Genomic DNA, 21,936 nt, shown 5'->3' on the forward strand with positions numbered 1-21,936 from the left:
GAAGACCCTCGATGAGATGGATCCATTCTGTGACTGGGGTTGTGGGAATGAGTGTGTCAGAGACGGAGAGGTTGGCACAGGATAGAGTGGCGTTTAGGGCTCTTAACATAAGTTTGCTAGGAGTCACAGGTGACTTGACAACACATAGCAACAACTAATTTTTATACTGTTTGACATTGATCGAACATGCAAGTGATATTCTATAATAATTGGTGACTGGAATACAAAAACTGGAAACAAAGAAGGACTTGCAGTCGGAAACTGCAGATTTGGTAACGAAAATGAGAATGGAGATTAAATGATTGCATTTTGCACAATCAGTTATTGCACAATGAGTTATTCATTGCAAATACTTAAAAAAAGCACATTGTGGAAAAAAATACACATGGACTTTGCCTGATGGACTATATAAGAATCAGATTGCCTATGTCTGTGGAAAGAATTGTTGGAGAAGCTCAATATCATCAGGAAAAAACAGGCCAGGTGCTGCCTGTGGAACGAACACACCATCAATTACTCATCTGCAAGTCTAAACTGAAGCTAAAAAAAAAAATGAAAAATCCACAAGAACCAACATACGATCTTGAGTCTATAGTACCTGAATTTAAAGACCATATCTAGAATAAATGCGACTCTGGAAGGCAGTTTGTCCTTTCCTCAAAAAGCTGAACATAGAGGGAGCTCTGGGGGCCTAGTGGCAAGAAGCTACCTTGCAATCCCAAAGACGTGCTGTATCTGTGCTCAAGAAGGAGGGGCAATCTCCTCCTGTGGCAGTCAGATCCGATTCCAACCACCGTACACAACAAAAGTGGGGGGGTGGGGAAGCTGAACATAGAAATTCCATATGATCCAGCTATTCTACTGCTTGGAACATATCCCTAGAAAATTAGAACTGAGGCACAAACAGAGCTTTGTACACCAATGTTCACAGCAGCGTAGCAAGAACATGGAAACTACCCAAATGTCTAACCACAATTGAGTGAATTGAGAAATTATGGTACATTCACACCATGGAATACTATGTAGCATACAGGAACAATGATTTTGAAAATTCCTACCTAACTTGGGAGAGTCAAGAGAGCATTATGTTAAGTGAACTAACTCAGTCCCGTAAGGAGAAATACAGTAGAAATAGAAAGCTAACTAGTAAAACTATGAGGATTCAAGGTGGGGAGGGAAGGAGCAGAGAGGTGAGGATGGGTAGGAGGATAATCATAGTGTTGCACAATATGATGGGTAGAGGGAGAGGTGGATAAAGGAAATGGGTTAGAGCTGATGTGAAAAACAATGTACAGAACTATGTAAGCAAACCAGTATAAAAGAAAATTTTATTTAAAAAAAGAATAGGTGTAGGGAGCTCTGGTGGTCTAGTGGCGAGAAGTTGCACTGCAATCCTGAAGGTGAGCAGTTCAAATCCACCAGATGCTCTGCTGGAGAAGGAGGGGCAAACTTCTCCTGTGCCAGTCTGATCCAATTTGATGGTACAGCAAATTACAAAAAAAGGAGTAGGTGTGAGGCACTGGACATTAATGACTGGAGACCAGATGAGTTGGGGATCATCCACAACCACAACACTATCTGGGAGTCAGTTCTAATTCATATGGATTGAATGTCAACATTAACAAGACAAAGATTTTCACCACTGGGCCAATTGGCAGCACCATGATAGATGGAGAAGAGATTGAGGTTGCTTAATAGCTTGCTTGTTCGGCTCCACAACCAACACTTTTGGCATCAACAGGAAATCAAAAGGTGAATTGCATTAGGTAAATCTGCTGTCAAGAACCTTTCCAGAGTACTGAGAAGCAACAATGTCAGTCTAGAGAGTAAGGTGTGCCTGATCCTGGACATAGTCTTTGCAATTATTTGCAATGCATCAGAGACCTGGACAATTACTAAGAATGACAGAAGAAGAATTGATGCCTTTGAGTTGTGGTGCTGGAGAAGAGTTTTGAACATACCATGGACTGCCAAGAAAACAAATAAGTCTGTCTTGGAGAGGGTGAAACCAAGTTTCTCCTTGGAGGCTAGGATTTTGAAGCTTCATCTCCCATAATTTGGGTGTGTGGTCAGGAGGGACTGTTCCTTGGAGAAGGACATCATGTTCAGAAGGGTGGAGGGACAGAGCAGGAGAGGAAGACCCCGGATCAGATCAATTGATACAGTAACCGAGCAAGGGGGTAGGTGTGTTGGAGTCAGTGAGACTGGCCCAGGATAGTTCAGGCTTCAGAGCCTGTATATAGTCTGTACGTAGGATCACTATGATTCGCAGGTGACTTGATGACATATAACAACAAAAAAATACAGAGGTGCCTCATAGTGTTTTCAAGGGCCTGGTGGACTGCCTTATGTGTTGATCTGCTAACTGAAAGGTTAGTGGTTTGAATTCGCTGTCTACTCCTTGAGAGAAAGACAAGGTTGGAAATCTGATGCAGCGTTCCCATGAGTCAGGATCAATTAAATGGCAATGGACACAGATGGTCACATCTCTTTGCTATGGGTTGGCTGGTGGGCTAGAACCACCAACCTTTTGGTTAGCAGCTCACTACTTAACCACTATGCCAGCAGGGCTCCTAAAGTCACGGAAAGAGCCACAAAGGCTGCTCTTTGCACCTTCTTCACTCAGCAACCAGGCTGCTGTATCCCCTCCTTCCCTTTCCTTACCTCCTCCTGTGTCCCACCTGCTTCTGCTCCTGCCCTCCTGTAACCCTCCCGGGCAGCACAGCCCCACCTGCTACAATACTGAACTGGCTCAGCCGCCTAGATAAACAGGGCATTTGGGGAAATGGTCACGGGCTGTGAGGAAATGGTCACTGTGTCTGGGCATGTGCTGGCATCCACCCATAGAACTGGCTGATCCAGGCAGAGGGTTGGAAGATCCCAGAGTCTTCAGCTCAGAGAGGTTGGAGTTGGAGGTTTTACAGAAGCATTAACAGCAATAGGTTGATTTCCTGAGCCTCTCCTCTTCCGTGAAATGAATTGATGGGTGAGAATGAAACAAAATCATGCATTCAGTCAACACATGTGACTGCTAACCAAATTGTCAGCAGTTAAAACCCACCAGCCACTAAACTCACTAAACTCACTTAAGACTGACAGCCTTGCATACCCTGTGAGCGAGTCTATTTTGTTCTATGAGAAAGACAGCTGTGAGTCAGAATCGACTTAGTGGCAATGAGTTCGTTTTTTTAAAATTATTGAACAATAATGCATGTACCACAAAATCCATCCTTTTCCATTTCTAATTCAATGGTCATTATTACACTTACAAGACTGAACAACCATCACAATCCTAGATCATCTTTATCTCCACAAAGGGAAGCCCTGCACCATTTAAGAATGACTGTCCATTCTTTCCTGTCTTTTCTCTTGTACTCACTGCCCTTCATGAACCGATTCCGACTTATAGTCACCTGGTTTGTTACTGAGTAGAACTATTCTGTGGAGGGTTTCTGGCTATGGAAAGAGATTAGGACTTTCTTCCATAGTTCTGCTGGATAAATTTGAACTGACAGCTTTTAGCTTAGAGACAAATTAGTTCTAACTCACAGTGACCCTGTGTTGGTGTTGTTATGTGCTGTGAACTTAGAACTGACTCATAGCTGACCCTCCAGCCAGTTTTCAAAGACAATAAACCTCACGGGAGGAGATTACTCATCTTTCTCCCACAGAACAGCTGGTGTATTTGAACCACATTCCTGTGAGTTGACAGTGCAACTCCGTATACATTAGGCCACCGGAGCTCCCAGTGACACTACATGACAAGAGAAAAACTTGCTCATTGGATTTCCAATGCTGTATATATCTTTATAAAAGCAGATTGCCGTATTTCCCTCCCCCCAAGAGCAGCTGGTAATTTGGAACCAGCAACCTTTCGGTTAGCATCTGAGCCCATTAAGTCCCATGTCATCAGGGTTCCTTGTCATCAGTAACAATATTAAAAACAAACAAGCAAAGAAATAAAAACCATTACGTTAAATGAAGGAAGCCAGTCTTGAAAGGACAAATACTGCACAATTCAATTTTTCTCCATATGTTTAGGTTTTAATTCCCTTATATATATTTTATGGTTTTACATAGAAGCATCATATCCAGTTTGCAGATTTAATTGTTTTATTACATTCATAGGAAATGTCCAGAAAAGTTACATTTATTGAGATAGAAAGCATATTACTGGTTGTTAGGAGTTACAGTTAACCAAGTGGAATGAAAAGTCTTCTTACAAGGAGGAATATGTTTTAAAAGTTATTATGGTAAAATTGAGGTTACAAAAGTAATCTAATCCTGTTCTCGGAAAAGTAAATTTTAAGATATATGAAAACATGGCTCAATTTTTTTTTTTAAACATAACTCAGTTTTATTTAAAGAAATCGGGAGGTGTGTGGTAAATACGGGGAAATTTTACTCCATCTTCGCTTAGAGTCCACGGGGCTACTGGTGTTTATGTTAAGGAAAATGAATTCTTAACGTGAACAACGTTGATCGCGTTCCCCACTTCAGCACTAACCGGGAAATGCCCCCTGCCCACCTTAAAGGGAAGTACAGGCAATCCAACCCAGCGTCCTATGCGCACCTGCTTTGCATAACCACGCCTATCCGCTAGGCCCACTGCCTCCGCCCTCCACGTGCGGCGCGCAGCCCACGCCCCCCGTTCCGTCCCGGCGACGCTAACCGAAGTCAAGCCGGAGGACGGAAGGAACCTTATAAATAATACATCACGTCAGCAGCAGGTGGGCAGGGCCTCGGCATGTCCGGCTGAGTCAGCTTCATGAATATGTAATAAAAGGCGTGGCTCGGAGGAGATGCGGGCGTCGGGGCGGAGTTTAGATGGTGTGTGGAGTGCCTCGGGAGGCGGGGCAAGCCGTGACTTTATGAATATGCAGCACGTTCGGGAAGAACGGTAGCCGAGCAGGGGGCGTGACCCTCCACGTCTTATGAATAATAAAGCACGTCAGCAGGCGGTGGGCGGGGCGAGACCGCGCGTCCGCACTGGAGCCGGGACGGGGGGCGGGGGAATCGATGGTCGCAAGATGGCGGCGCTGAAGGAGGCTCGGAACTACGGGCTGTCGTGCGGGCGGCTGGGCGACGGCAGCCGCGTGTCGGTGTTTCACGTGAAGCTCACCGACAGCGCTCTGAGGGCTTTCGAGAGCTATCAGGCCAGCCAGGTGAGCAGCGGCGCGGCAGCGGGGCACGCGGGGCAAGCAGGGTGCGGGACCGGGCCCTGGGGGCGCGGGGCCGGCGCGGCCTTCCCGGGCACCAGGGGGGCGGCCCCGGCGAGGGGCCCAGACTCGCGCGCCCCACTAGTAGCATCCAGGAGGCTTCCGGGAACTCTCTCCTTGTCTGTAAAGCACCTGGGCAGGGCGGGTCTATGTACCTGGCCAGTGGTCCCTGGGATTTTCCATCTGTGTCCATGGAAGCGTGATGGGGTGGCTGTGTTTGCCTTATTGAGGGCACTTTCCGTCTGGGTCATTGACCATATCGGTAGGAGGTCGCTGTCGTCGGGGCACCTGTAGGGGCCTCATTGGGGCTTCCCCTCCCGAATCCCCGAGCTGGTGGGTGAGCAGGTATGGGAGGAGACTGAGTCTGCCCCTGCGTGCGGCTTTGGAGCCTGTCAGTGAGGCCTCGGCTCTTCATTCTCAGGAAAGGCGAGCTTGGGGAGAAACTGACAGCTCATCTCCAACTCCCACCCCCTCCAGGTGACCCTGCCTGACTTGACACATTGTGGGGAGGGTGAGTGTGGGGGGGAAACGGTGCTGCTTCTCTGTGGGTATGTGGGGGTCTGCTTCTCGCAGGTAGGGGGCCCTTGCTGTGTGGGCACCTGGGCGGAAATCCCGGCCACCACACCTGGCAGCCTTGCACTCTTGAACTTCTCAGGCGCCGATTTGGCCCATCTGGGGAAGCTTGAGACGTTTCAGTTCTGCCATCTGTGGGGCAGAGGGAGATGACCACCGGGCCCTATTCTCAAAGCCCATCTTGGGGCACATCTGGGGCCACAGTCAGAGCCCGCCGCTCCCATTTCTCTGTGTGTCATGGCGCCCTCCCTCCCCGCAGGGACCTGAGTTGCAGGTGTCCGGGGCCGGACAGGTCCCCGGGAGGAAGTGGTTTTTTTCAGTGCTTTGCCTCAGTATTTGGAAAGTGGTGGTGGTGGGTGTTGTCAGAGTGCTAAGGTGTTGGGGTGGGGTGCCTCCAATCTTGGGAGGCCCATCTCCCTGCCAGTGTTTGTGTCTTTGGGGTGGGGGGGCGGCGAGCTCGAGAGGAGAGACTAACTAGGAAGGAATGTGGCGTTCTTCCTGCCCTGGACTCGCTTGGCACCATGAGCCAAGCCAGGAATTTCTTCCCCTTTTGGTTCCCGGCGCCAGAGCTTCCAGGCGTTTCTTCCTTCTTCCTTGGGCAGTTTCTGTCCCAGCTCACTGCCTTGATTTCCCCTTCTGTTGAGGAGTGATCACCACTTGATTTAGAAGAGCTACTTCTCACCTTGTCCAAAGGGTTCCCCAAGATGAGGCCGAGGTGCCCCCACTGGGTAGGAGGCAGGTTGAGCCACTCTTCCTGGTGAATTCGGGCCAAGAGGAGTCTTCCTGGGCAATCCCAGTAAGGGTGGCCTTTGGATAGGAAGGCGACTGTGCTAGCTAATTAGCTGAGGGAGCCCCCCAAGTCTTAGGAATGAGGCAGATGTGGGACACGGTCACCCCGAGTCGAAGCCCTTGGCCGCCCCAATTGTCAGAGACCCAGCCTGGCATCCATCTCTGGCTTCACGGTGCTATTTTTAATTTTGGGTCTGGGTGAACTCCCATGCCCAGCCGGGTCTTCTGTGAAGGTAATTGCAGACGAGTAGGCTTGGGAGTGCTCACCAGCCAGTGCTCCAGGACTCTTTGCAGCAACTTGGCCAAGGGCTTGCGTTTCGGGGTGATCTACACTTCTATTTTTCTCTGAAGTCACTGCCGCCACCGCTGCCGGGGAATTTAATATACTCAGCAGTTTTGGGGTTTTCCTCTTTGCAGTTGGCAGTTTAGTAGGTGGAGTGTGGAACAAGGTGGCTTGAACTTCTAGGGGTTTTAGGTGGTGGGATTGGAAGAGTTGGAGAACTTGTTTGTGTAAACAGACTCCCCATTGGCTGCTGATAGAGCCTCACGTGTGCAGTCTGTCACTAGCCGTCTGTCCAGTCTCCTGTCCAGCCCTGTGGTTACGTGCTTTGCCAATCAGAGCTCGTGGGGAAGACCTTTGTGTTTTTTAACTGGGCTGAGGCTTTTATACTCAGGTGTGTCAGGGCCTGGGGAAGGCGACTTGTGTAGAACATTCTCAGTGGTTCAGGAAGCTTCTGTGCACCCTGGGAACAGACCCCCACTGTCTCTCTCCTTTAGAGGTGTCTGGAGCTGGGGCTGCAACTCTGTAGACATAGTAATCAACCGGAATGTGCTGGAAGGACGGGATGTGCTTACACATCCAGTTGCTGACTGCTGTCTTTGACTCTGGGTGACTTCTGTTTGATATAAACACTTAGTAAGTGCCGAGACAGCTACTCCCACGTTGGTGAATCTCCCTTGTTTGGAGGGGTGGCTTCCGGGTGAGAAGAGAGGAAGTTTGATGTCACCTGTGCTTACAGGACAACGTCACACTGCCTCTTCACAGTGCCCGCTGCAGGAAGTAGCCCAGCCCAGGGCATCTCCTCAGCTCCTCCTGGCTGGGTGAGATGTCTTCACTGGGGCTCAGTCAGGGCTCAGTTGGCGGGCCTTTCTCCTCACTGGAGTCAGTATGAATCGGAATTGACTCAGTGCATGTAGTAAGTATATTGCTGGTCAGGGAAACATTGAGTGTCTTGCTGGAACTGGTGGAGTCCCTGGGTGTTGGGTGTCCCTTGGATTTGGGTTTTGGCTCTACTTGAGGCCTTGGGTGAATGCCTGACCCATTTAATTCTGGATCCTTCCCCTCAGGGTTAAGGGCCCCAGTATCCGACCCTACTTGAGTTCCAGCTCCTTTTCCTCAGAACTGTAAGGGCCTCAGAGGCTGGATCCTTTTTCTCAGGGTTGTGAGAGTCCCAGGTGACTGTACATCCCTGAGTTCCACGTTATTCTTCCTCTCGGGGCTGTGGGACCCTGTTGGAATGTGTGCCTCCTGGCCCCTCTGAGCTCAGCTCCTGGATGTCAAGCGTCCAGAGACTGTTCACGCAGTAGCCCAGCAGAGGTAGTGCCCTCATCTGTGTGGAGGTTTGCATGAAACCTCTGGGGGCACAGAGAGCCAGGGCTCTGCAGATGACCAGACTGGCCCACGGTATGGGCTGACTCTGTGGGCAAGAGCCTGCAATGCTTTATCAGCAGAGAGTTGAAATAAAGCTCTGTGTGAAGACCAGACCGTAAGACCCCTTCCTGTGAGAAACCAGTGGTAGAGCTGAGAAGGGGGCAGGCTGTGGCATCCCAGGGCACAGTGGTCAGAGCAGGCAAGGTGCAGGCAGGAGGCCCCACAAGTGTCCCTGTGACTGCGTGGGCAGCAAAGGCTGCTCGCCAGCTGATGGGTAGGTGGCGCGGGGATGTCACCCGGGCACCGACGGGAGAATCCTTAATTTAGCTTATGCTTCTCCCACAGTGCAGATGCCAGCACCCCCTCCCAGGTGGCCTGACCAGAGCTGGGGCTGTGAACCTAGGATAGGTGAAGGTGGGGTGAAGCACAGGTTTGCCTGTGTTTCCTAGGTGGGCCCTGGGGGTTCTGGGTGTGGCTTCCTCCTAGCTGTAGTTCCCTGGTGTAGGGTGAAGCCAGCGTCCCTGAGACTGGGATTTAATAAATGGAGGTGGGGGCGTGGTGGTGTGAATGAAGGGGTGCTGTACTGGCCACTGTGACCTCTGACTCGGCTTCCGGAATTGCTGCATTTGCCAGCCATAATTGTGCATAAACACCACGCACTTACAAAAGCCCTCCCCCTGACTCATCAGGAAGGCCAGAGTTCACCCTGGAGCTTACTTGACATCATGTCAGATTGTGACATCGCCAGGGGACCTGCAGGAGCCAGCCAGCTGGAAAGCAGAGGTGGACATGTCCAGAGGAGCCTGGGGGTGGGGACAGTCCATGTTTAGCTTCTGTGTTTCCCTGTTCATGAATCTGTCCTGCTTTATGACTTCTTCCACAGTCTGTGACTCAAAGGATTGAGGTTGTCTGTAATGTCTCCAAGTCACTTATAGACCCCAGAGGGATGCACTTTGAGAACAGCCCCCAGACAGCCTCCCTCTTCAGTTTGGTTAAGAAGCCTGTTTCACCAAATCAGGTGTCTATGGGACCTCCTCAGTGGAGCGACTGCTCTGGAGCCTGGGCTAATTATATCTTCCACTGGCCTTGCCAGCCATGGGGACACACAGCACACAGCTCTCCTGGGTCACGCCAGCCACAGGGACACGCACCGCTCCTCGGTCACACGGGAACAGATGCCTGTGTGAAGGTGGGACGGGACTGGACATGCGGAGAGGGAAGCCGGAGCTCACTCTGGCCCATCGCTGTCACTGCAGCCACTGAGCAGACTGGTTGGTTGGTTTTCATGCTGTGTGGTGTCTGCCTTTGTTACTTTTATTTCCTGGTCATTGTCTTTGTTTTTCAGTGACAGCATGCACCTATCTTCCTTACAAAGCTCATGCTGGGGGGTGGGGGGGATAAAAAACAAACAAATAAAGCTCATGCTAATTGTCCGTGTTGTCCCTGTGCTGCAGGCGCTGGGACTTGTCCTGTTTCTGGGTGTGGCAAAGCTGAACCTACTGCAGGCCAGCTTGTTGCTCTCTTGGGACCATTGTGGTGCTGCTTGAGCAAGGGTCAAGGTGGGACTGAAGCAGGTAAGGTGGGGAAATATGAGAGGCCGCCCAGGTAGACAGTAGGCTATTGGTGTTAACGTGTAACATGGCAGGTGCCCAGGCTGCAAGCTCATCAGGAGGTGGTGGGCAAGGCTCTAGGAGTGAAGGAGGGCCTGGGCAAGCGCAGCTCCAGCCTGTCCAGGTACAGTGGGACAGTTATTGGGGCAGTGTTTGGTCATGCTGTTGAATACATGGTGTGTCCAGCTTCATCTTATTGTGGGCACACATTATGCATGTCTGAGAGTGTGGAGCTGTGCCGTGTACAGAATTGGTAGTGATTGTGCTGTGGAATGGCTTGGCCAGAAGGAGAGTACCGGCCAGTGCTGACCAGAGACCCACCTGTGGACCCTAGGAGGGCTGTATTCTTGTCTTCGTAGTCAAGGTGGTGGAGCGCAAGGAGGAGGTTGTGTGGCTGGATTGTGGCCGGGCCCTGTGGCGAGCTGTTGGGAAGTACACAGTCTGAGGGCAGGTCTGCACAGACCTGGCCACCTCAGACGCCAGAAGCCCTTCCCTCCCGACTCCCACATTTACTCCTTGCTGGGGTGGCCGTGCTCCGGGATTCCTCTTTCTGCTGGTGGTATGTCCTGGGCAGCGAGCGCTCCAGCACAAATCCCTGGGCAGGGAGGAAGCTGAGGCCTGGTTATACGTTTACCCTGAGCTCTTTGGTCAGATCAGAGGTGTGGTGTTGTTACCCAAAGGAAATATCATGACCTTGTAGTCATTAATAGCTGTCACCGAACAGTGACCATTACCTTTGAGCACCATGTCCTTGGACCAGGACGGTCCTCCTTAAGCCCCTCTTCCTGCTCTGTGGAGGTGTCCTCACCAGGAATGCTCTGTGGAGCTTTAATTTCCTTGGAAAAGCTCCCATGTGTGAACTTTGGCACGTGTGTCTCACCTAACAGTGGCTCCAGCTCCTCTTGCTGCAATTCCACTTTGAAGTTTCAGTTTGAACCCACCCATAGCCACCTTCAGTTTGACAGCCCACCTTAGGAAATGCATCTATCTTCAACAGTTGAAATTCCCTTCCCTGGTTCTCAGTTGGGTCTGTTTACTTAGTTGGTTTTTGTTGGTTGTTTTTTTTTTTTAAATAAAAAACAGTTTCCTTAGTTTCTTGAGGGTTTCATGCAGGAAGGCCAGCACACTGAAAAAGTCTTAGTCATGATTTGAGGGGCTGGATTGAATCCCTGGACCTGTAGGCTCTGGGTTAAGGAGCTGCTCTGAAGCTACAAAGGGCAGGGGGCTCAGCGAGCTTGCTCTCCCTACTGGGGGTCTGTTTCGCGAGAACTGTGGAGCAAGGGCAGTCTGAGAGTCTCCATGGGTACATAGTCCCTCTGTTGTGCAGCCTTTCTGTTGTACAGCCTGGGTAGGAGGCCATACCAGATGATGAGGAGAGGATGAGTGGTGGATGTGTGTTTAACTGTGAGTGAGTGAATGAGAGAGTGTGTGTATGTGTGTATTTCTGTGTCACAGCCATGCAGGTCCTGTGTTGGTGAATGAAGTGCATGGACCCTGCGCCTCCTTCGGGTCCCTGAGTTCAGGGTCGATTCATTTGGGGGTTGACTGCAGGCCAGAGTAGAGTCTTCGGTGAGACAGGGTCAGGCAGATGGGGTAAATGACTGGGGGATTCAGAGGGCTGGGAGTGGCTTCCTCTCCCACTTGCCTGAGGAAGGAAAATTGGATAATGTAATTGTGTGATAAAATAGAAATAAAATTTGTCACTTTTCATCATTTTATACTTCAGCAGCATTCACCCTGTTGGGCAGCCATCACCGTTATCCATTTCCAAGGCTGTTCTCCTCCTGGAGAGACCTGCGCTGTCCCCCTAAGCAGTAACTCCCCATTTCCCCCTCCCTCTGTCCCTCAAACCAAAACCAGAGTAACTGCCTTCAAATCTCCTAGCATGCTCACTGGCTCTGTAAGGCAGAGGGGAGCTGCCCTGTGCCTTTCTGAGGCTGTAAATCTTTGGAAGTGGATTGCCTCATCTCTTCTCGCATAGAGAGGCTGCGGGGTTCGACCCTCTGCCCTTTTGATTTGTAGCTGATCTGTAACCACAGTGTCACCAGGGTCTCTCTAGGCACCTCTAAGGAACTGCGGTTTCTGTGTATTTGTCTGTTCCACTTTTTATCAGTGAAGTCATATAGCTTGTAACCACTGTCACTGGCATACTTCACGCAGTGTTTTTGAGGTTCATCCATGTTGTAGTGTGTATCAGGAGTTTATTCTTCTTGTTATTATTTATTTTTTTAAATTAAAGTTTTTTTCCTATTCTGCCATAGTCTTTTTGTTTTATAGTTGTCATTGATTAGGGTAATTAATGAAATACAATGTCTGATCAAACCTTGGAGCTCTGGTAGCTTAGTGGTAAGGACCCGTGCTGCCAACCCAAAGACATGTGGTTCGAATCCACCCGCTGCTCCACTGGAGAAAGATAAGCAGTCTTCTCCTGTGTGATTTGCTTCCTCTGAAAACTCGCTGGAGGGTCGGCTATGGGTTGATTCCGACTCAGTAGCTCATAACAACACACACTCAACCCCTTGTTGTATATTGCCTTTCCTTCTACCCAACTAACCTATTTATTAATTTTACACTTTTTTACTGTCTCCTTTCTCGTCGTGTTAGCCCTCCCTCCAAGACTGATTTCTATCTGTATGTAAACCTTTCCTTAGCTTTTCATAATGGTGGTCTTATACCATAATTGGCCTTTTGTGACCGGCTTAGGCACTAGCATAATTTATTCTAGATTCATCATGTTGCACACTATTTCACAAATTCTTGAACGCTCGCTTTTAGTGATATTTATTAATATGACTTTCTCCATAGTTTTCTTAGTCATTCCTCTGTTGATGGGCACTTGGGTTGTTTCCAACTCTTAGCTATCATAAATAATGCTGTAATAAACAGATGTAAGCATATTTGTTTGTGTCACATCTTTTAACTTTTTTTGGATATATAATCATGGGACTGCTGGATCGATTGGTGTTTCTGTTTTCAACTTTCTAAGGGAGTGCCAAACTGCTTTCTGTAGTGGTCACACCATTTCATGTTCCCATCCATTCTTCTTTTGTGGTTGAATAATACTCCCTTATATATGTGTGTGTTTATATATCTATACACACCCCCCCATGTAATTACTTGGCATGCGTCAGAGAGTTGGACAATGACTAGGGAGGATAAAAGGAGAATTAATACCTTCAAGCTGTGGTGCTGGAGAAGAGTGTTGAGGGTACCATGGACAACTAGGAGAACAAACATGTTCGTCCTAGAGAGGGTGAAACCAGGCTGCTCCTTGGAGGCAAGGATTCTGAAGCTTCGTCTGACATACTGTGGACATGTTGCCAGGTGGGACCAGTCTTTGGAGAGAGACATCATGCTTGGGAGAATGGAGGGACAGTGCAAGAGAGGAAGATGAGATAGATTGATTCAGTGACTGGGGTAATGAGGGTAGTTGTGTCAGAGACAATAAGATTGACACAGGATAGAGCAGGGTTTGGGGCTGTTGTACATAGGGTTGCAGGTGACTTGAGGGCACATAACAACAACGATCTGGTTTGGTTTTTTTCTGCCTCTTGATTATTGTGCAGCAGTGGTCACAGATGTACAGGTTATGTTTGCATTCTTCCTTTCAATTCTTCTGGTATTTACCTACGCCTGGAACTGCTGGGTCATATGGTATTTCTGTGTTTAACTTTTTGCGGAACTGCCCCACTGTTTTCCCCAGTGGCTGCACCGTAGCCGAGGTTCCAGTTCTCATTTCTCCATGTCTATACCAACATTTGACATTTTTTGTTTCCCTGATATTAGCTATCCTAGGGGCCGGGGAAGTGGTTCCCCTTTTTTAAGATAAGTTTTTAGGGGAAGTTCCACTTCCTGCTGTGACCTTGTGACACTCTCCCCATCACATGTACTCCTTGGATGGTCCCGGAAGAGGCCTCTAATATGAAGGTGCTCTCTGCTGAGCCCCAGGATAGGGAGGCTGGGTTGGGAGTTGCCCCATCTGTGGCAGCACTACACGGTCCATGCTGTGTCTCCTCTTTGCAGGTGAGTGTCAGAGTCACCAGGTGGCTGTGTTTGCACAGGGGAAGCTGAAGCCCTACACTCTACCCTTTGTTGCTGTGAGGCCGCCTTGTGAACTACAGACTCTACCTACGGTCAACAGACAGAATCCCATGCAGTCCTCTACCTGTCAGCTTTAGGGTTGGAAACAGGCTGGCAAGAGATCTGGCCTGCAACCAGTCACTGTTAGTAAAGTTTGAATGGAATAAAGCTTTCACCTGTTGACAGCTGCTTTCACTGTCATGGCAGTTGAATCAAGACTGGGCCCAGACATTCAGGGGTCCTTTTAGTCCAGCTCCTTGGAGTCCCCTTCAGGATTGGTGGAGGTTAAATCAAATCTGAGCTGGGGTCCCACCTTGGACTGGCCCTCAGGGCTGCCCAGAGTATCTGTGTCCCCTGCAGATTCCTGTCACTCCTGCCCTGAGTGAGCACTGTTTCCCCAGGGTCACTTTACTACAGGCACCTGTGGGAACCTTCTGGAATGGAAAATCGAGCCCAGATGTGCTAGAAAGCAGAAACCCTCCATGGAGCTGGTAGAGCAGGTGGCTCTGTGCTCTGGGCCCCATGTGATCTCAAGAATATGTTTGACCTCATCAGGTGTGTTGGACAGAGATGGGGCTGCTTACATCTCCTGTGTCCTCTGTAAAGTGTGCTGGCCTGGTTGAGGGACCACAGCGGGTGCTGATACATCCCTTGGCCAGAACCTCAAGAGAGCTATGTCTCAAGAGGCCTGTGGGTGTCTGAACAGGCCCCCACTTCCAAGCTGCGATCACTGTGTCTGCAGAGTTGGACTGCCATCTTATTGGTGATGTTCTCTCTTTCCATCATCAGTGTGATTACTGAGCGGGTGGGGATCAAGGTTAGGGACCCATCAAAGCACAAGAAGTCCAGGAACTCTACCAGTGAGTGCACACCTCCATCATCACTGTGCTGGAAGAGACATGACCTACATGGATGGCACTTTGGGGTTAGGCTGACCTTTGGGCACTCCACTCACTGGCTCAAGGCTGCACCCTGTGCAGTAACTGACACAAGAAGACTCTAAAGACGTGGGACATAGTTCAAGGGACAGAGAGACCAGTGGTGAACTGTGGGCTATGTTTTTGACAGGTTGCCTGTGGTGGACAGAGAGAACAAGGCCCAGTGGGCCTCCTGGTTAGGGTAAGGTCTTTGTAGCGTGAGCCCTGCTAAAGGAGCATCTCCTGCAAGTGTCCAGGGTGCTGAGGGCATGGGCAGGCCACCGTGCATAGACTGTGGCCTGCATTGACCAGAGGAAACAGCCCCTGTCCAGTGAGGACAAGACGCTGCTCTCCTGGAAAGTTTCTAAAACTGATGATGTTAGTAGCACCTCCTGTTGCAGTGGGACAAAATAGAAACCACCAAGAAGGCAGGAACCGTGTCACAGAGCGGTGATGATCTGAGCACATACTGGCCCAGGCCAGGCCAGGGTAGGAAGGGGCAGAGTGTCTGGAGATGGTTTCCTCCACATCAGCTACCGTTTGCGTATTTATTCAGCAAGTGACAGCCTCGTCTCAGGTTCTGGCCAAGCACTTGGCTGCTGAGCTTCTTGTGCACCTGGTGTTCTGGAATGCTCTGTGGAGATCTCCATCTGTGATGGGCATAGTCATGGTGCAGCCTCCCTGGTGGCTTCCTGACTATGGTGAGAAATGTAGGCGTTGGACCTTCCTTCTGCCTTGAGCAGACCTGCATTTTCAGGGTGCCTCTTTCCCTGGGACAGGTTTGGGCTGCCTGTGTGCTGCTGGGGACACAACCTGTGACTAACCAACTCCTGTGTATGTCTGGATCCTTGGTCTCTACTCTTAGGGGACCTGCGCCTGGGGTGTGGGAATCTCTGATACCTGGGGACCTCAGGTGTGACCTTGAGTTCCTTTTTATAAAGGGTGGTCTGGAGGCTCGAATGTTCGGGTATTCACAGCTGCTTGTCCACTTGGCAGGTGGGTAGAAGGAAGAAAGGCCTGGAGATTCACTTTAAAAACTAACCAGTGGGTGAGTTCTGGTGGCCTAGTTTCAAGAAGCTGCACTGCAATCCCAGAGGTGCGTGGTTTGAATCCACCAGATGCTCTGCTGGAGAAGGAGGGACAGTCTCCTCTTGTACCAGTCAGATCTGATCTGATGGTACACACACACAAAAATTAATAAATTTTTTTAAAAAACAAAAAAACTAACCAGTGAAAATCCTTTGGGTCAATAAGAAACTTTATCCACTGTTACTCGCTTTGGGCATGTTGTTGAACTCAATCATTGAAGAGGGAGCTCTGGTGGCCTAGTGGAGGAGCTGCCCTCCCATTGCAGAGGCTTGTGGTTTGAATCCACCAGCCGCTCCATCAGAGACAGATGGGCCATCAACTCCTGTATGCTATCATTGAAGGAGGACGTCCTGTTTGGTGTAGGGGTCCATGAAGGGCAAGGGTGACCCTTAAGTGAGATGGATTGGCCCAAGAGCCACAACATTGGGCTTGAACCTCCTGGCATTTGTAAGGATACAGGAGGGCTGGCAGTGTTCATCGTGTTCTGCCAACAACTACAACTAGAAACTAGATGCCAACTAATAACAACTACAGCCTGAGGCTATAAGATAAGACGAGGGTGTGTCCCCTGGGACTCCCTAGCAGCTGGGATGGCCCACCCTACCCCACAGGGGTTTGGGGCATACCTTGATGTCACAGAGCCCTTGGCTCTCCACTGGCCCAGGATCTGGTGAAATAGCTAAAGGATGCACCTTTGTGAGGACTCTGACCCTGTGCCCATGTCTGAGCTTAGAGTGGGCACTTTTGCTGCTTCTGGTCCCCAAGGGGGCTATCTTATATTTGTCTGACATGTATAAATGGGGTACCCAGGGAGGGGAGCAGTGTATCTCTGTCTTCACAGTGATCAGAAGTCCCACTTGTGGAATTTGATGGCATCAGTGGGATAAAACATGCATACATGCATGGAACGTGGTCCAACCCAGGGCATCCTTGGGAAATCCCACAACTCCTGAAGCTCACCTTTGGGAACCCTGTTCCTGACTCTGAAAGGGCTTTTTGTTTACTTTTGATCATTGTACGTGATTCCTGCTCATGACTATGTGACAGGAGGGTCATCCCCAACTCAGGCCACCTCTGTCTCCTGTCCATCCCTATGTGCCTTGCCGGCTGGCCTGTGGACAGTGATGTCTCTGCTCTGCTTATAGGATGGCGCTGTGCCGTGGCTCCTGGCCGACAAGCCGGGAAGCCCTGCACTGAGATCTGTGTGCTGATCCACAGCTAGTTAGTGTCCCTGCTCTGGAACAGCCCCAACCTGAGCATGTGAGGGCCTTGCTGGATGTGGGGGTGTAGTTGCTTCCCCTTTTGATAAGAGGGTGAACATGACACCTTCAGCTCTGCACGTGCTATCAGGAGAGAGCCACAGTCTGCAAGAAATGGAGAAAAGTGCGCCATGTCATTGCTGTCACTCAGCATGTGCGAGAAATCTGTGACCCAGGAGTCCAGAGCAAACGGAGCAGTGGCCGTGCCACCTCTCCTGCTCGCAGGGGCCCCGTGAGCTCTGTCTGTGCAGGCCCAGCTCAGTCTCGCCTCCCAGTGTCTGGTGAGGATTGGCCGCTCAACCCTCAGAACCACTCCTGGCCTTTCTCAGGCCTGACTGGAGTTGCCCCTCCTAGAAGCCTGTGCTCTGGAGAATGGGCATTTGCCCAGGATCTGAAAGAGGGAGAGATCCCACACAGGTGGAGAGCGCTCCCTGAGGGGGTGACACATGCATGGCGTGTGAGCAAGTGTGTGGGCATTGACGATCCTGCAGCTGCTGCATGTCACTGTGAACAGGCCCAGAACGCAGCCAGTGGTGGCTCCCTCACCCAGGACATGAGTCAGTCAGCACTGTGCAGTGGGCCTGCACACCTGCTGCAGTGACTCCTTCCCGTGACCCCTGTGCTTGGCAACCTGCATCCGAGAGGCCTCTCAGTTTTTACTCTTGGTTTGGCTCCTGGTGGGATTTCTTATCTGTGGTGCTGTGGGGAGTGACCAGTCCCAAATGCTGGCTGACCCTGTCCCCAGTCAATGAGAGGAAGAAGGAGTGGTGGGTGGACAGGACCTGCCTACCTAGAAATTCCCCCTTCACCTTCAAACGTGCTGGGTGTTTGGGGTGTTCTGACTATAATGCGCTGACAGGCAAAGCAGTTTCATTGTTTGGGCTGAGGTTAACTATTCAGGTACCAGGACTCTTTTGTTAGTCTTTTCTGTCCACAGCTGCAGTCTGGCTCCCACTGTGCTCTGTGCCAGGTGTCGCTGGAGCCTGCTCACTCAGGGTGCCACTCTCCACTAGGCTCTAGTGATGTCCAGGAACCTGGCTGGCAGGCACAGGAATACCTGGCATCCGGAGAGTGTAAAACCCCTGCTCTGCCGTGACAGGTCCCTCTATGCTATGTGACCTGATAAGGGGCTGAGACAGGCTGCAGCCCCACAGAGCTGGCTGTTGGCTCCACTCTGTAGGTCAGACAGGCCGGGCCCGGTTGTCTGGTGACTTTCTTGAACATGATCCACACCCCGAGCTGTGTGATGTTCCAGAGCATGGAAGCAATGTTTGCTGCTTTGGGGGGTTTTGGGGTTGTACCACTGTATATTAGAAAACCATCCTGTTTGGGAGCTGGGAGCCTCTGGACTTTGTGAAGCCCAGTGGACAGGCAGACCCGGAGTCCAGCCCCATGTTCTGTGTCAAGGAGCATCCGTGCATTGTGTCCAACCCTGTCCCCTGAGGAGGGCTCGTGTGCAAGCATTGGGTGTGTGGGCGTGTGGGCTTGGGGCCTATGTATTTGTGGACTTCTGTTTGTCGGGGTGCCAGCTCTACCAGCTGCCAGGGAACCATGTGCTAAGACTCTGGACCTCCAGACAGTTTCTTAGAAACAAAAGCAGTGGAGCCTGTCACTTCCAGGAAACTGTGGGCAGGATTTGTTGCCTATATAAGGGTCATGCTTCCAGACAGAACTGGAGCTTTGGAAAAACACGTCCACTGACATTGCATGGGCTTGCCAGTGACACCGTGGCTGTGGTCCTGTGAAGCATAAGGCGTCCTGACGTTATCCTTTGCACACCACTCCACCGCCACTGGGTGGCACCATGATCCCACAGCTCCTTGCCACCTCTCTTGCCTCGTGTGTGGCATCTCCAGCCCCAGAGCTTTTCTCTGTGTTTGCCACAACACCCACAGTTGAGATGTATGGACAGCAGGGAATGTAGCTCACATTCCCGCCAAACAGCTCCCCTACCCTGGGAGAGTGGGTAGCAGTGGTCTTCCTGGATAGGCCCCTGTGAAAATGAAAACTGATGTGCCTTGTAGGGACCTGTCTTCCCATAAGGGCAGTGGCATTTGTCCTGCATCTGAGGCTGTGTTTTCCCACTACTTTGAGCCTCAAGGCCTGGCACGTGGAGCCGTGCATAGTCTGTGTGGTCCCTGAGATAGCCTCAGAAGACCTCTGTTCTCACCCCCAACCTGTGCTGTGACCAGTCCCTCTGTGGCATCTGTCTCCCTCACAGACTGTGTACCCACCACAGGCCCCATCAGAGGCCCTAATTTACTTGATGCCTTTGAGTCTTCCCAGGACCCAGAAGGGTGTGGGCCTCCTGTTTCTGTCATGGGGGTGGGGGGACAAGGTCTGGGGTTCAGGGCAGACCTACACATCTGCCTGGTACCTGTGACTCCCATGAGGTTACATGGTATCCAGGGGTGCAGGTCCCTAAGTTGGCTCCAGTAATGGAGGTGACCTCTCCCAGCCGACATCAGGATGGACTGTTGTTCATAGAGAGCATGCTGGAAGCTCCTAAAGATGCTTCTTCCCCTCCTTTTGGCTAGAGGTACAGTTCTCTCTGGCTAGGTGGACACCCCCCGCCCCCCAGCCACACTCCCCCCCCCCCCAGAGTTCAGGCCAGATTGTCACTGCTCCACAAACACGTGCTTTTGAACTTCCCGCCTGTTCAGTGTCTCTATATAATGGTCCACAAGTGTCCTCAGAGGAGATGGCAGGCTGAGGGTCAGGTGTGTGGTGGGCTTGGGAGGGCAGGCTGATCCGGGCTGGCATTCCAGGCACGTGCAGGCCCGCAGTCCTGCCTCAGCTGCAGTCCTGGAACTTCTGTTTGGGGGAGGAGGGTGAGGAAGAATGACGATTCAGGAGAGTTCCATAAAATAGACTTACTAAAAAAAGAAGGCTTAGCTCTGTGACACAGAGCAAGCTCCATAGGAACAAATGGAGAAAATCCATGTCATCATAGTTAAGAATTTCTGCTCTTCAGAGGAGTGAGCGGAAAGACCGGCCACAGCCTGGGAGAGAGCCATGGCCTTTGAACAGCTCACTGGGTCATGTATAGAAAGAACATGGAACCAGCAGGTGCTCTGCTGCGGAAGAAGGGACAATCTCCTCCTGAATCAGTTAGATCCGATTTGACAGTACACACACACACAGTAATAAAAAGAAATTTTAAAAAACCCCAACATGGAAGATGCAACAGTGAGATGCCCAGCAGTTTCGCTTTTGCAAATGGCTATGACATTTGAACACACAGCCTTGCCAGAGGCACACAAAGACAATTTGCACTGAGAAGATGCTCTCACACTCAGTCTCAGGGACCATTGTGAGATGCCACCTCTCGCTGGTGTGGAGGTGGGTGGCCAGAGCCCTCATTCAACCTCATCGCAGTTGGATCTTTGATTCTGTAGTTTCTTCCCCACATGTTCTTGTTGGTTGCTCTTGAGTCGCCTCTGACTCAGCCCTTCAGTGCGACCTGGCCCTGTGCCTAATTATAATCTTACATCAAACACCTGAGTGTCCATGACCCCGCAGTCTACTCCCGAGTGTTAACCCAAATGGCATGGCAACACATGTCCATACGACAGCCTGGAAGTGTTTGTTTCCAGGAGCTCTGTTCACTGGTGCCCTAAGGGGGAAGCAGTCCATCTTTCTCCCGTTGGCAAATGATGGATAGGAGGTCATGTTTTGCGAGCAGTTTGTAATGAACTGTGAATGGAAAAGTTGAAGATTTGAACTCACCCAATAGGCTCACAGGAGAAAGAGCTGGCAGTCTGCCTGCATAAAGATTATTGCCCAGAAATCTCCTGAGTGACAGTTCTGCTCTGTAACATGCAAGGTCGCCAGGAATCTGGATTGGTTCAGTGGCAGTAGGCTTGCTTTGGTTTTCTAGGGTGATGAACACTAAAGAGGAATGAGCGCTGGTCCTCTAACCAGCAACATGCAGGACCCTCAAGTATACGCAGAATGTGTGTTTGGCTGAATCCACATCTCAAAAATGGCTGGTCCTGGACCTTAGACCCCATGAGTGGGTAACCTGATGTGGATGGGATATAACGAAGGGTGTTGAGAAGGGGAGAGGGTCTTGGGCTCTCTGGATGGACTTGGTGTCATTACAGTGTTCTCACGGGAGGGAGGTCTCAGAGACCCAGAGGAAGATGGCCATGTAGTGACAGAGGCAGAGGTGTGACCAAAGCTCAGAACTGCCTGGAGCCACCAGAAGCTGAGAGAAATGAGGAACGGATCCTCCCTGGAGCCGTGGGGAAGTGTGGTCCAGCAGACCTCCTGAATTCAGACCGTGAGGGGCTACAGTCTACTGGCTAGAGGCACCCGGTGTATGGTGATTTTTCATAGCAGCTACAGGAAATGGATGTAACATAATTCTTCTGAAATGACTTCCTGGAAAAGACAAACCACAGGGACAGAACATAGTCCAGAGTGCTTGAGGAAGGAATGCTGATAGGTGGGTTCACACTGCTGAGGGTCTTTTGCTAGCCAACTGAACGGACGGGACTTGTGTGGGCACCCGGGCGGAAGTCTCAGCTGTTTTGTGTTTTTGTGACCCTTGGCTTGCATCACGGCATCATCCTTCAGCTCACAGTAGCCTCCTTACCTGTTCCTGACCAGAATTGGGGGACACGCTGCTATGACAGTGACCCAGTCGTGTTTTCTATGCCTACTGAAAGGACCCTATCCTCTTGTCCTTCACCTTGTCTCAGACAGGACCTGGTGTCCCTTCTTCTGGCATGGCCCAGACCTTTC

The 21,936-nt window shown here is 50.7% G+C and overlaps 1 protein-coding gene across 1 annotated transcript in view; it reads left to right on the plus strand.

Annotated features, from left to right (window-relative positions):
• The first annotated feature begins 5,030 nt into the window (after positions 1–5,030).
• ELL (elongation factor RNA polymerase II) overlaps positions 5,031–21,936 on the plus strand; it is a 31,405-nt gene continuing 14,499 nt past the window's right edge. Inside the window, exon 1 of the mRNA XM_006885878.1 lies at positions 5,031–5,165. Within this exon, the coding sequence (XP_006885940.1) occupies positions 5,031–5,165 (135 nt within the window). The remainder of the gene's footprint in view (positions 5,166–21,936) is intronic.

Source organism: Elephantulus edwardii, unplaced genomic scaffold (assembly GCF_000299155.1).
Source record: "Elephantulus edwardii isolate Elephantulus edwardi_28Jun2011 unplaced genomic scaffold, EleEdw1.0 scaffold00045, whole genome shotgun sequence".
NCBI lineage: Eukaryota > Metazoa > Chordata > Mammalia > Macroscelidea > Macroscelididae > Elephantulus > Elephantulus edwardii.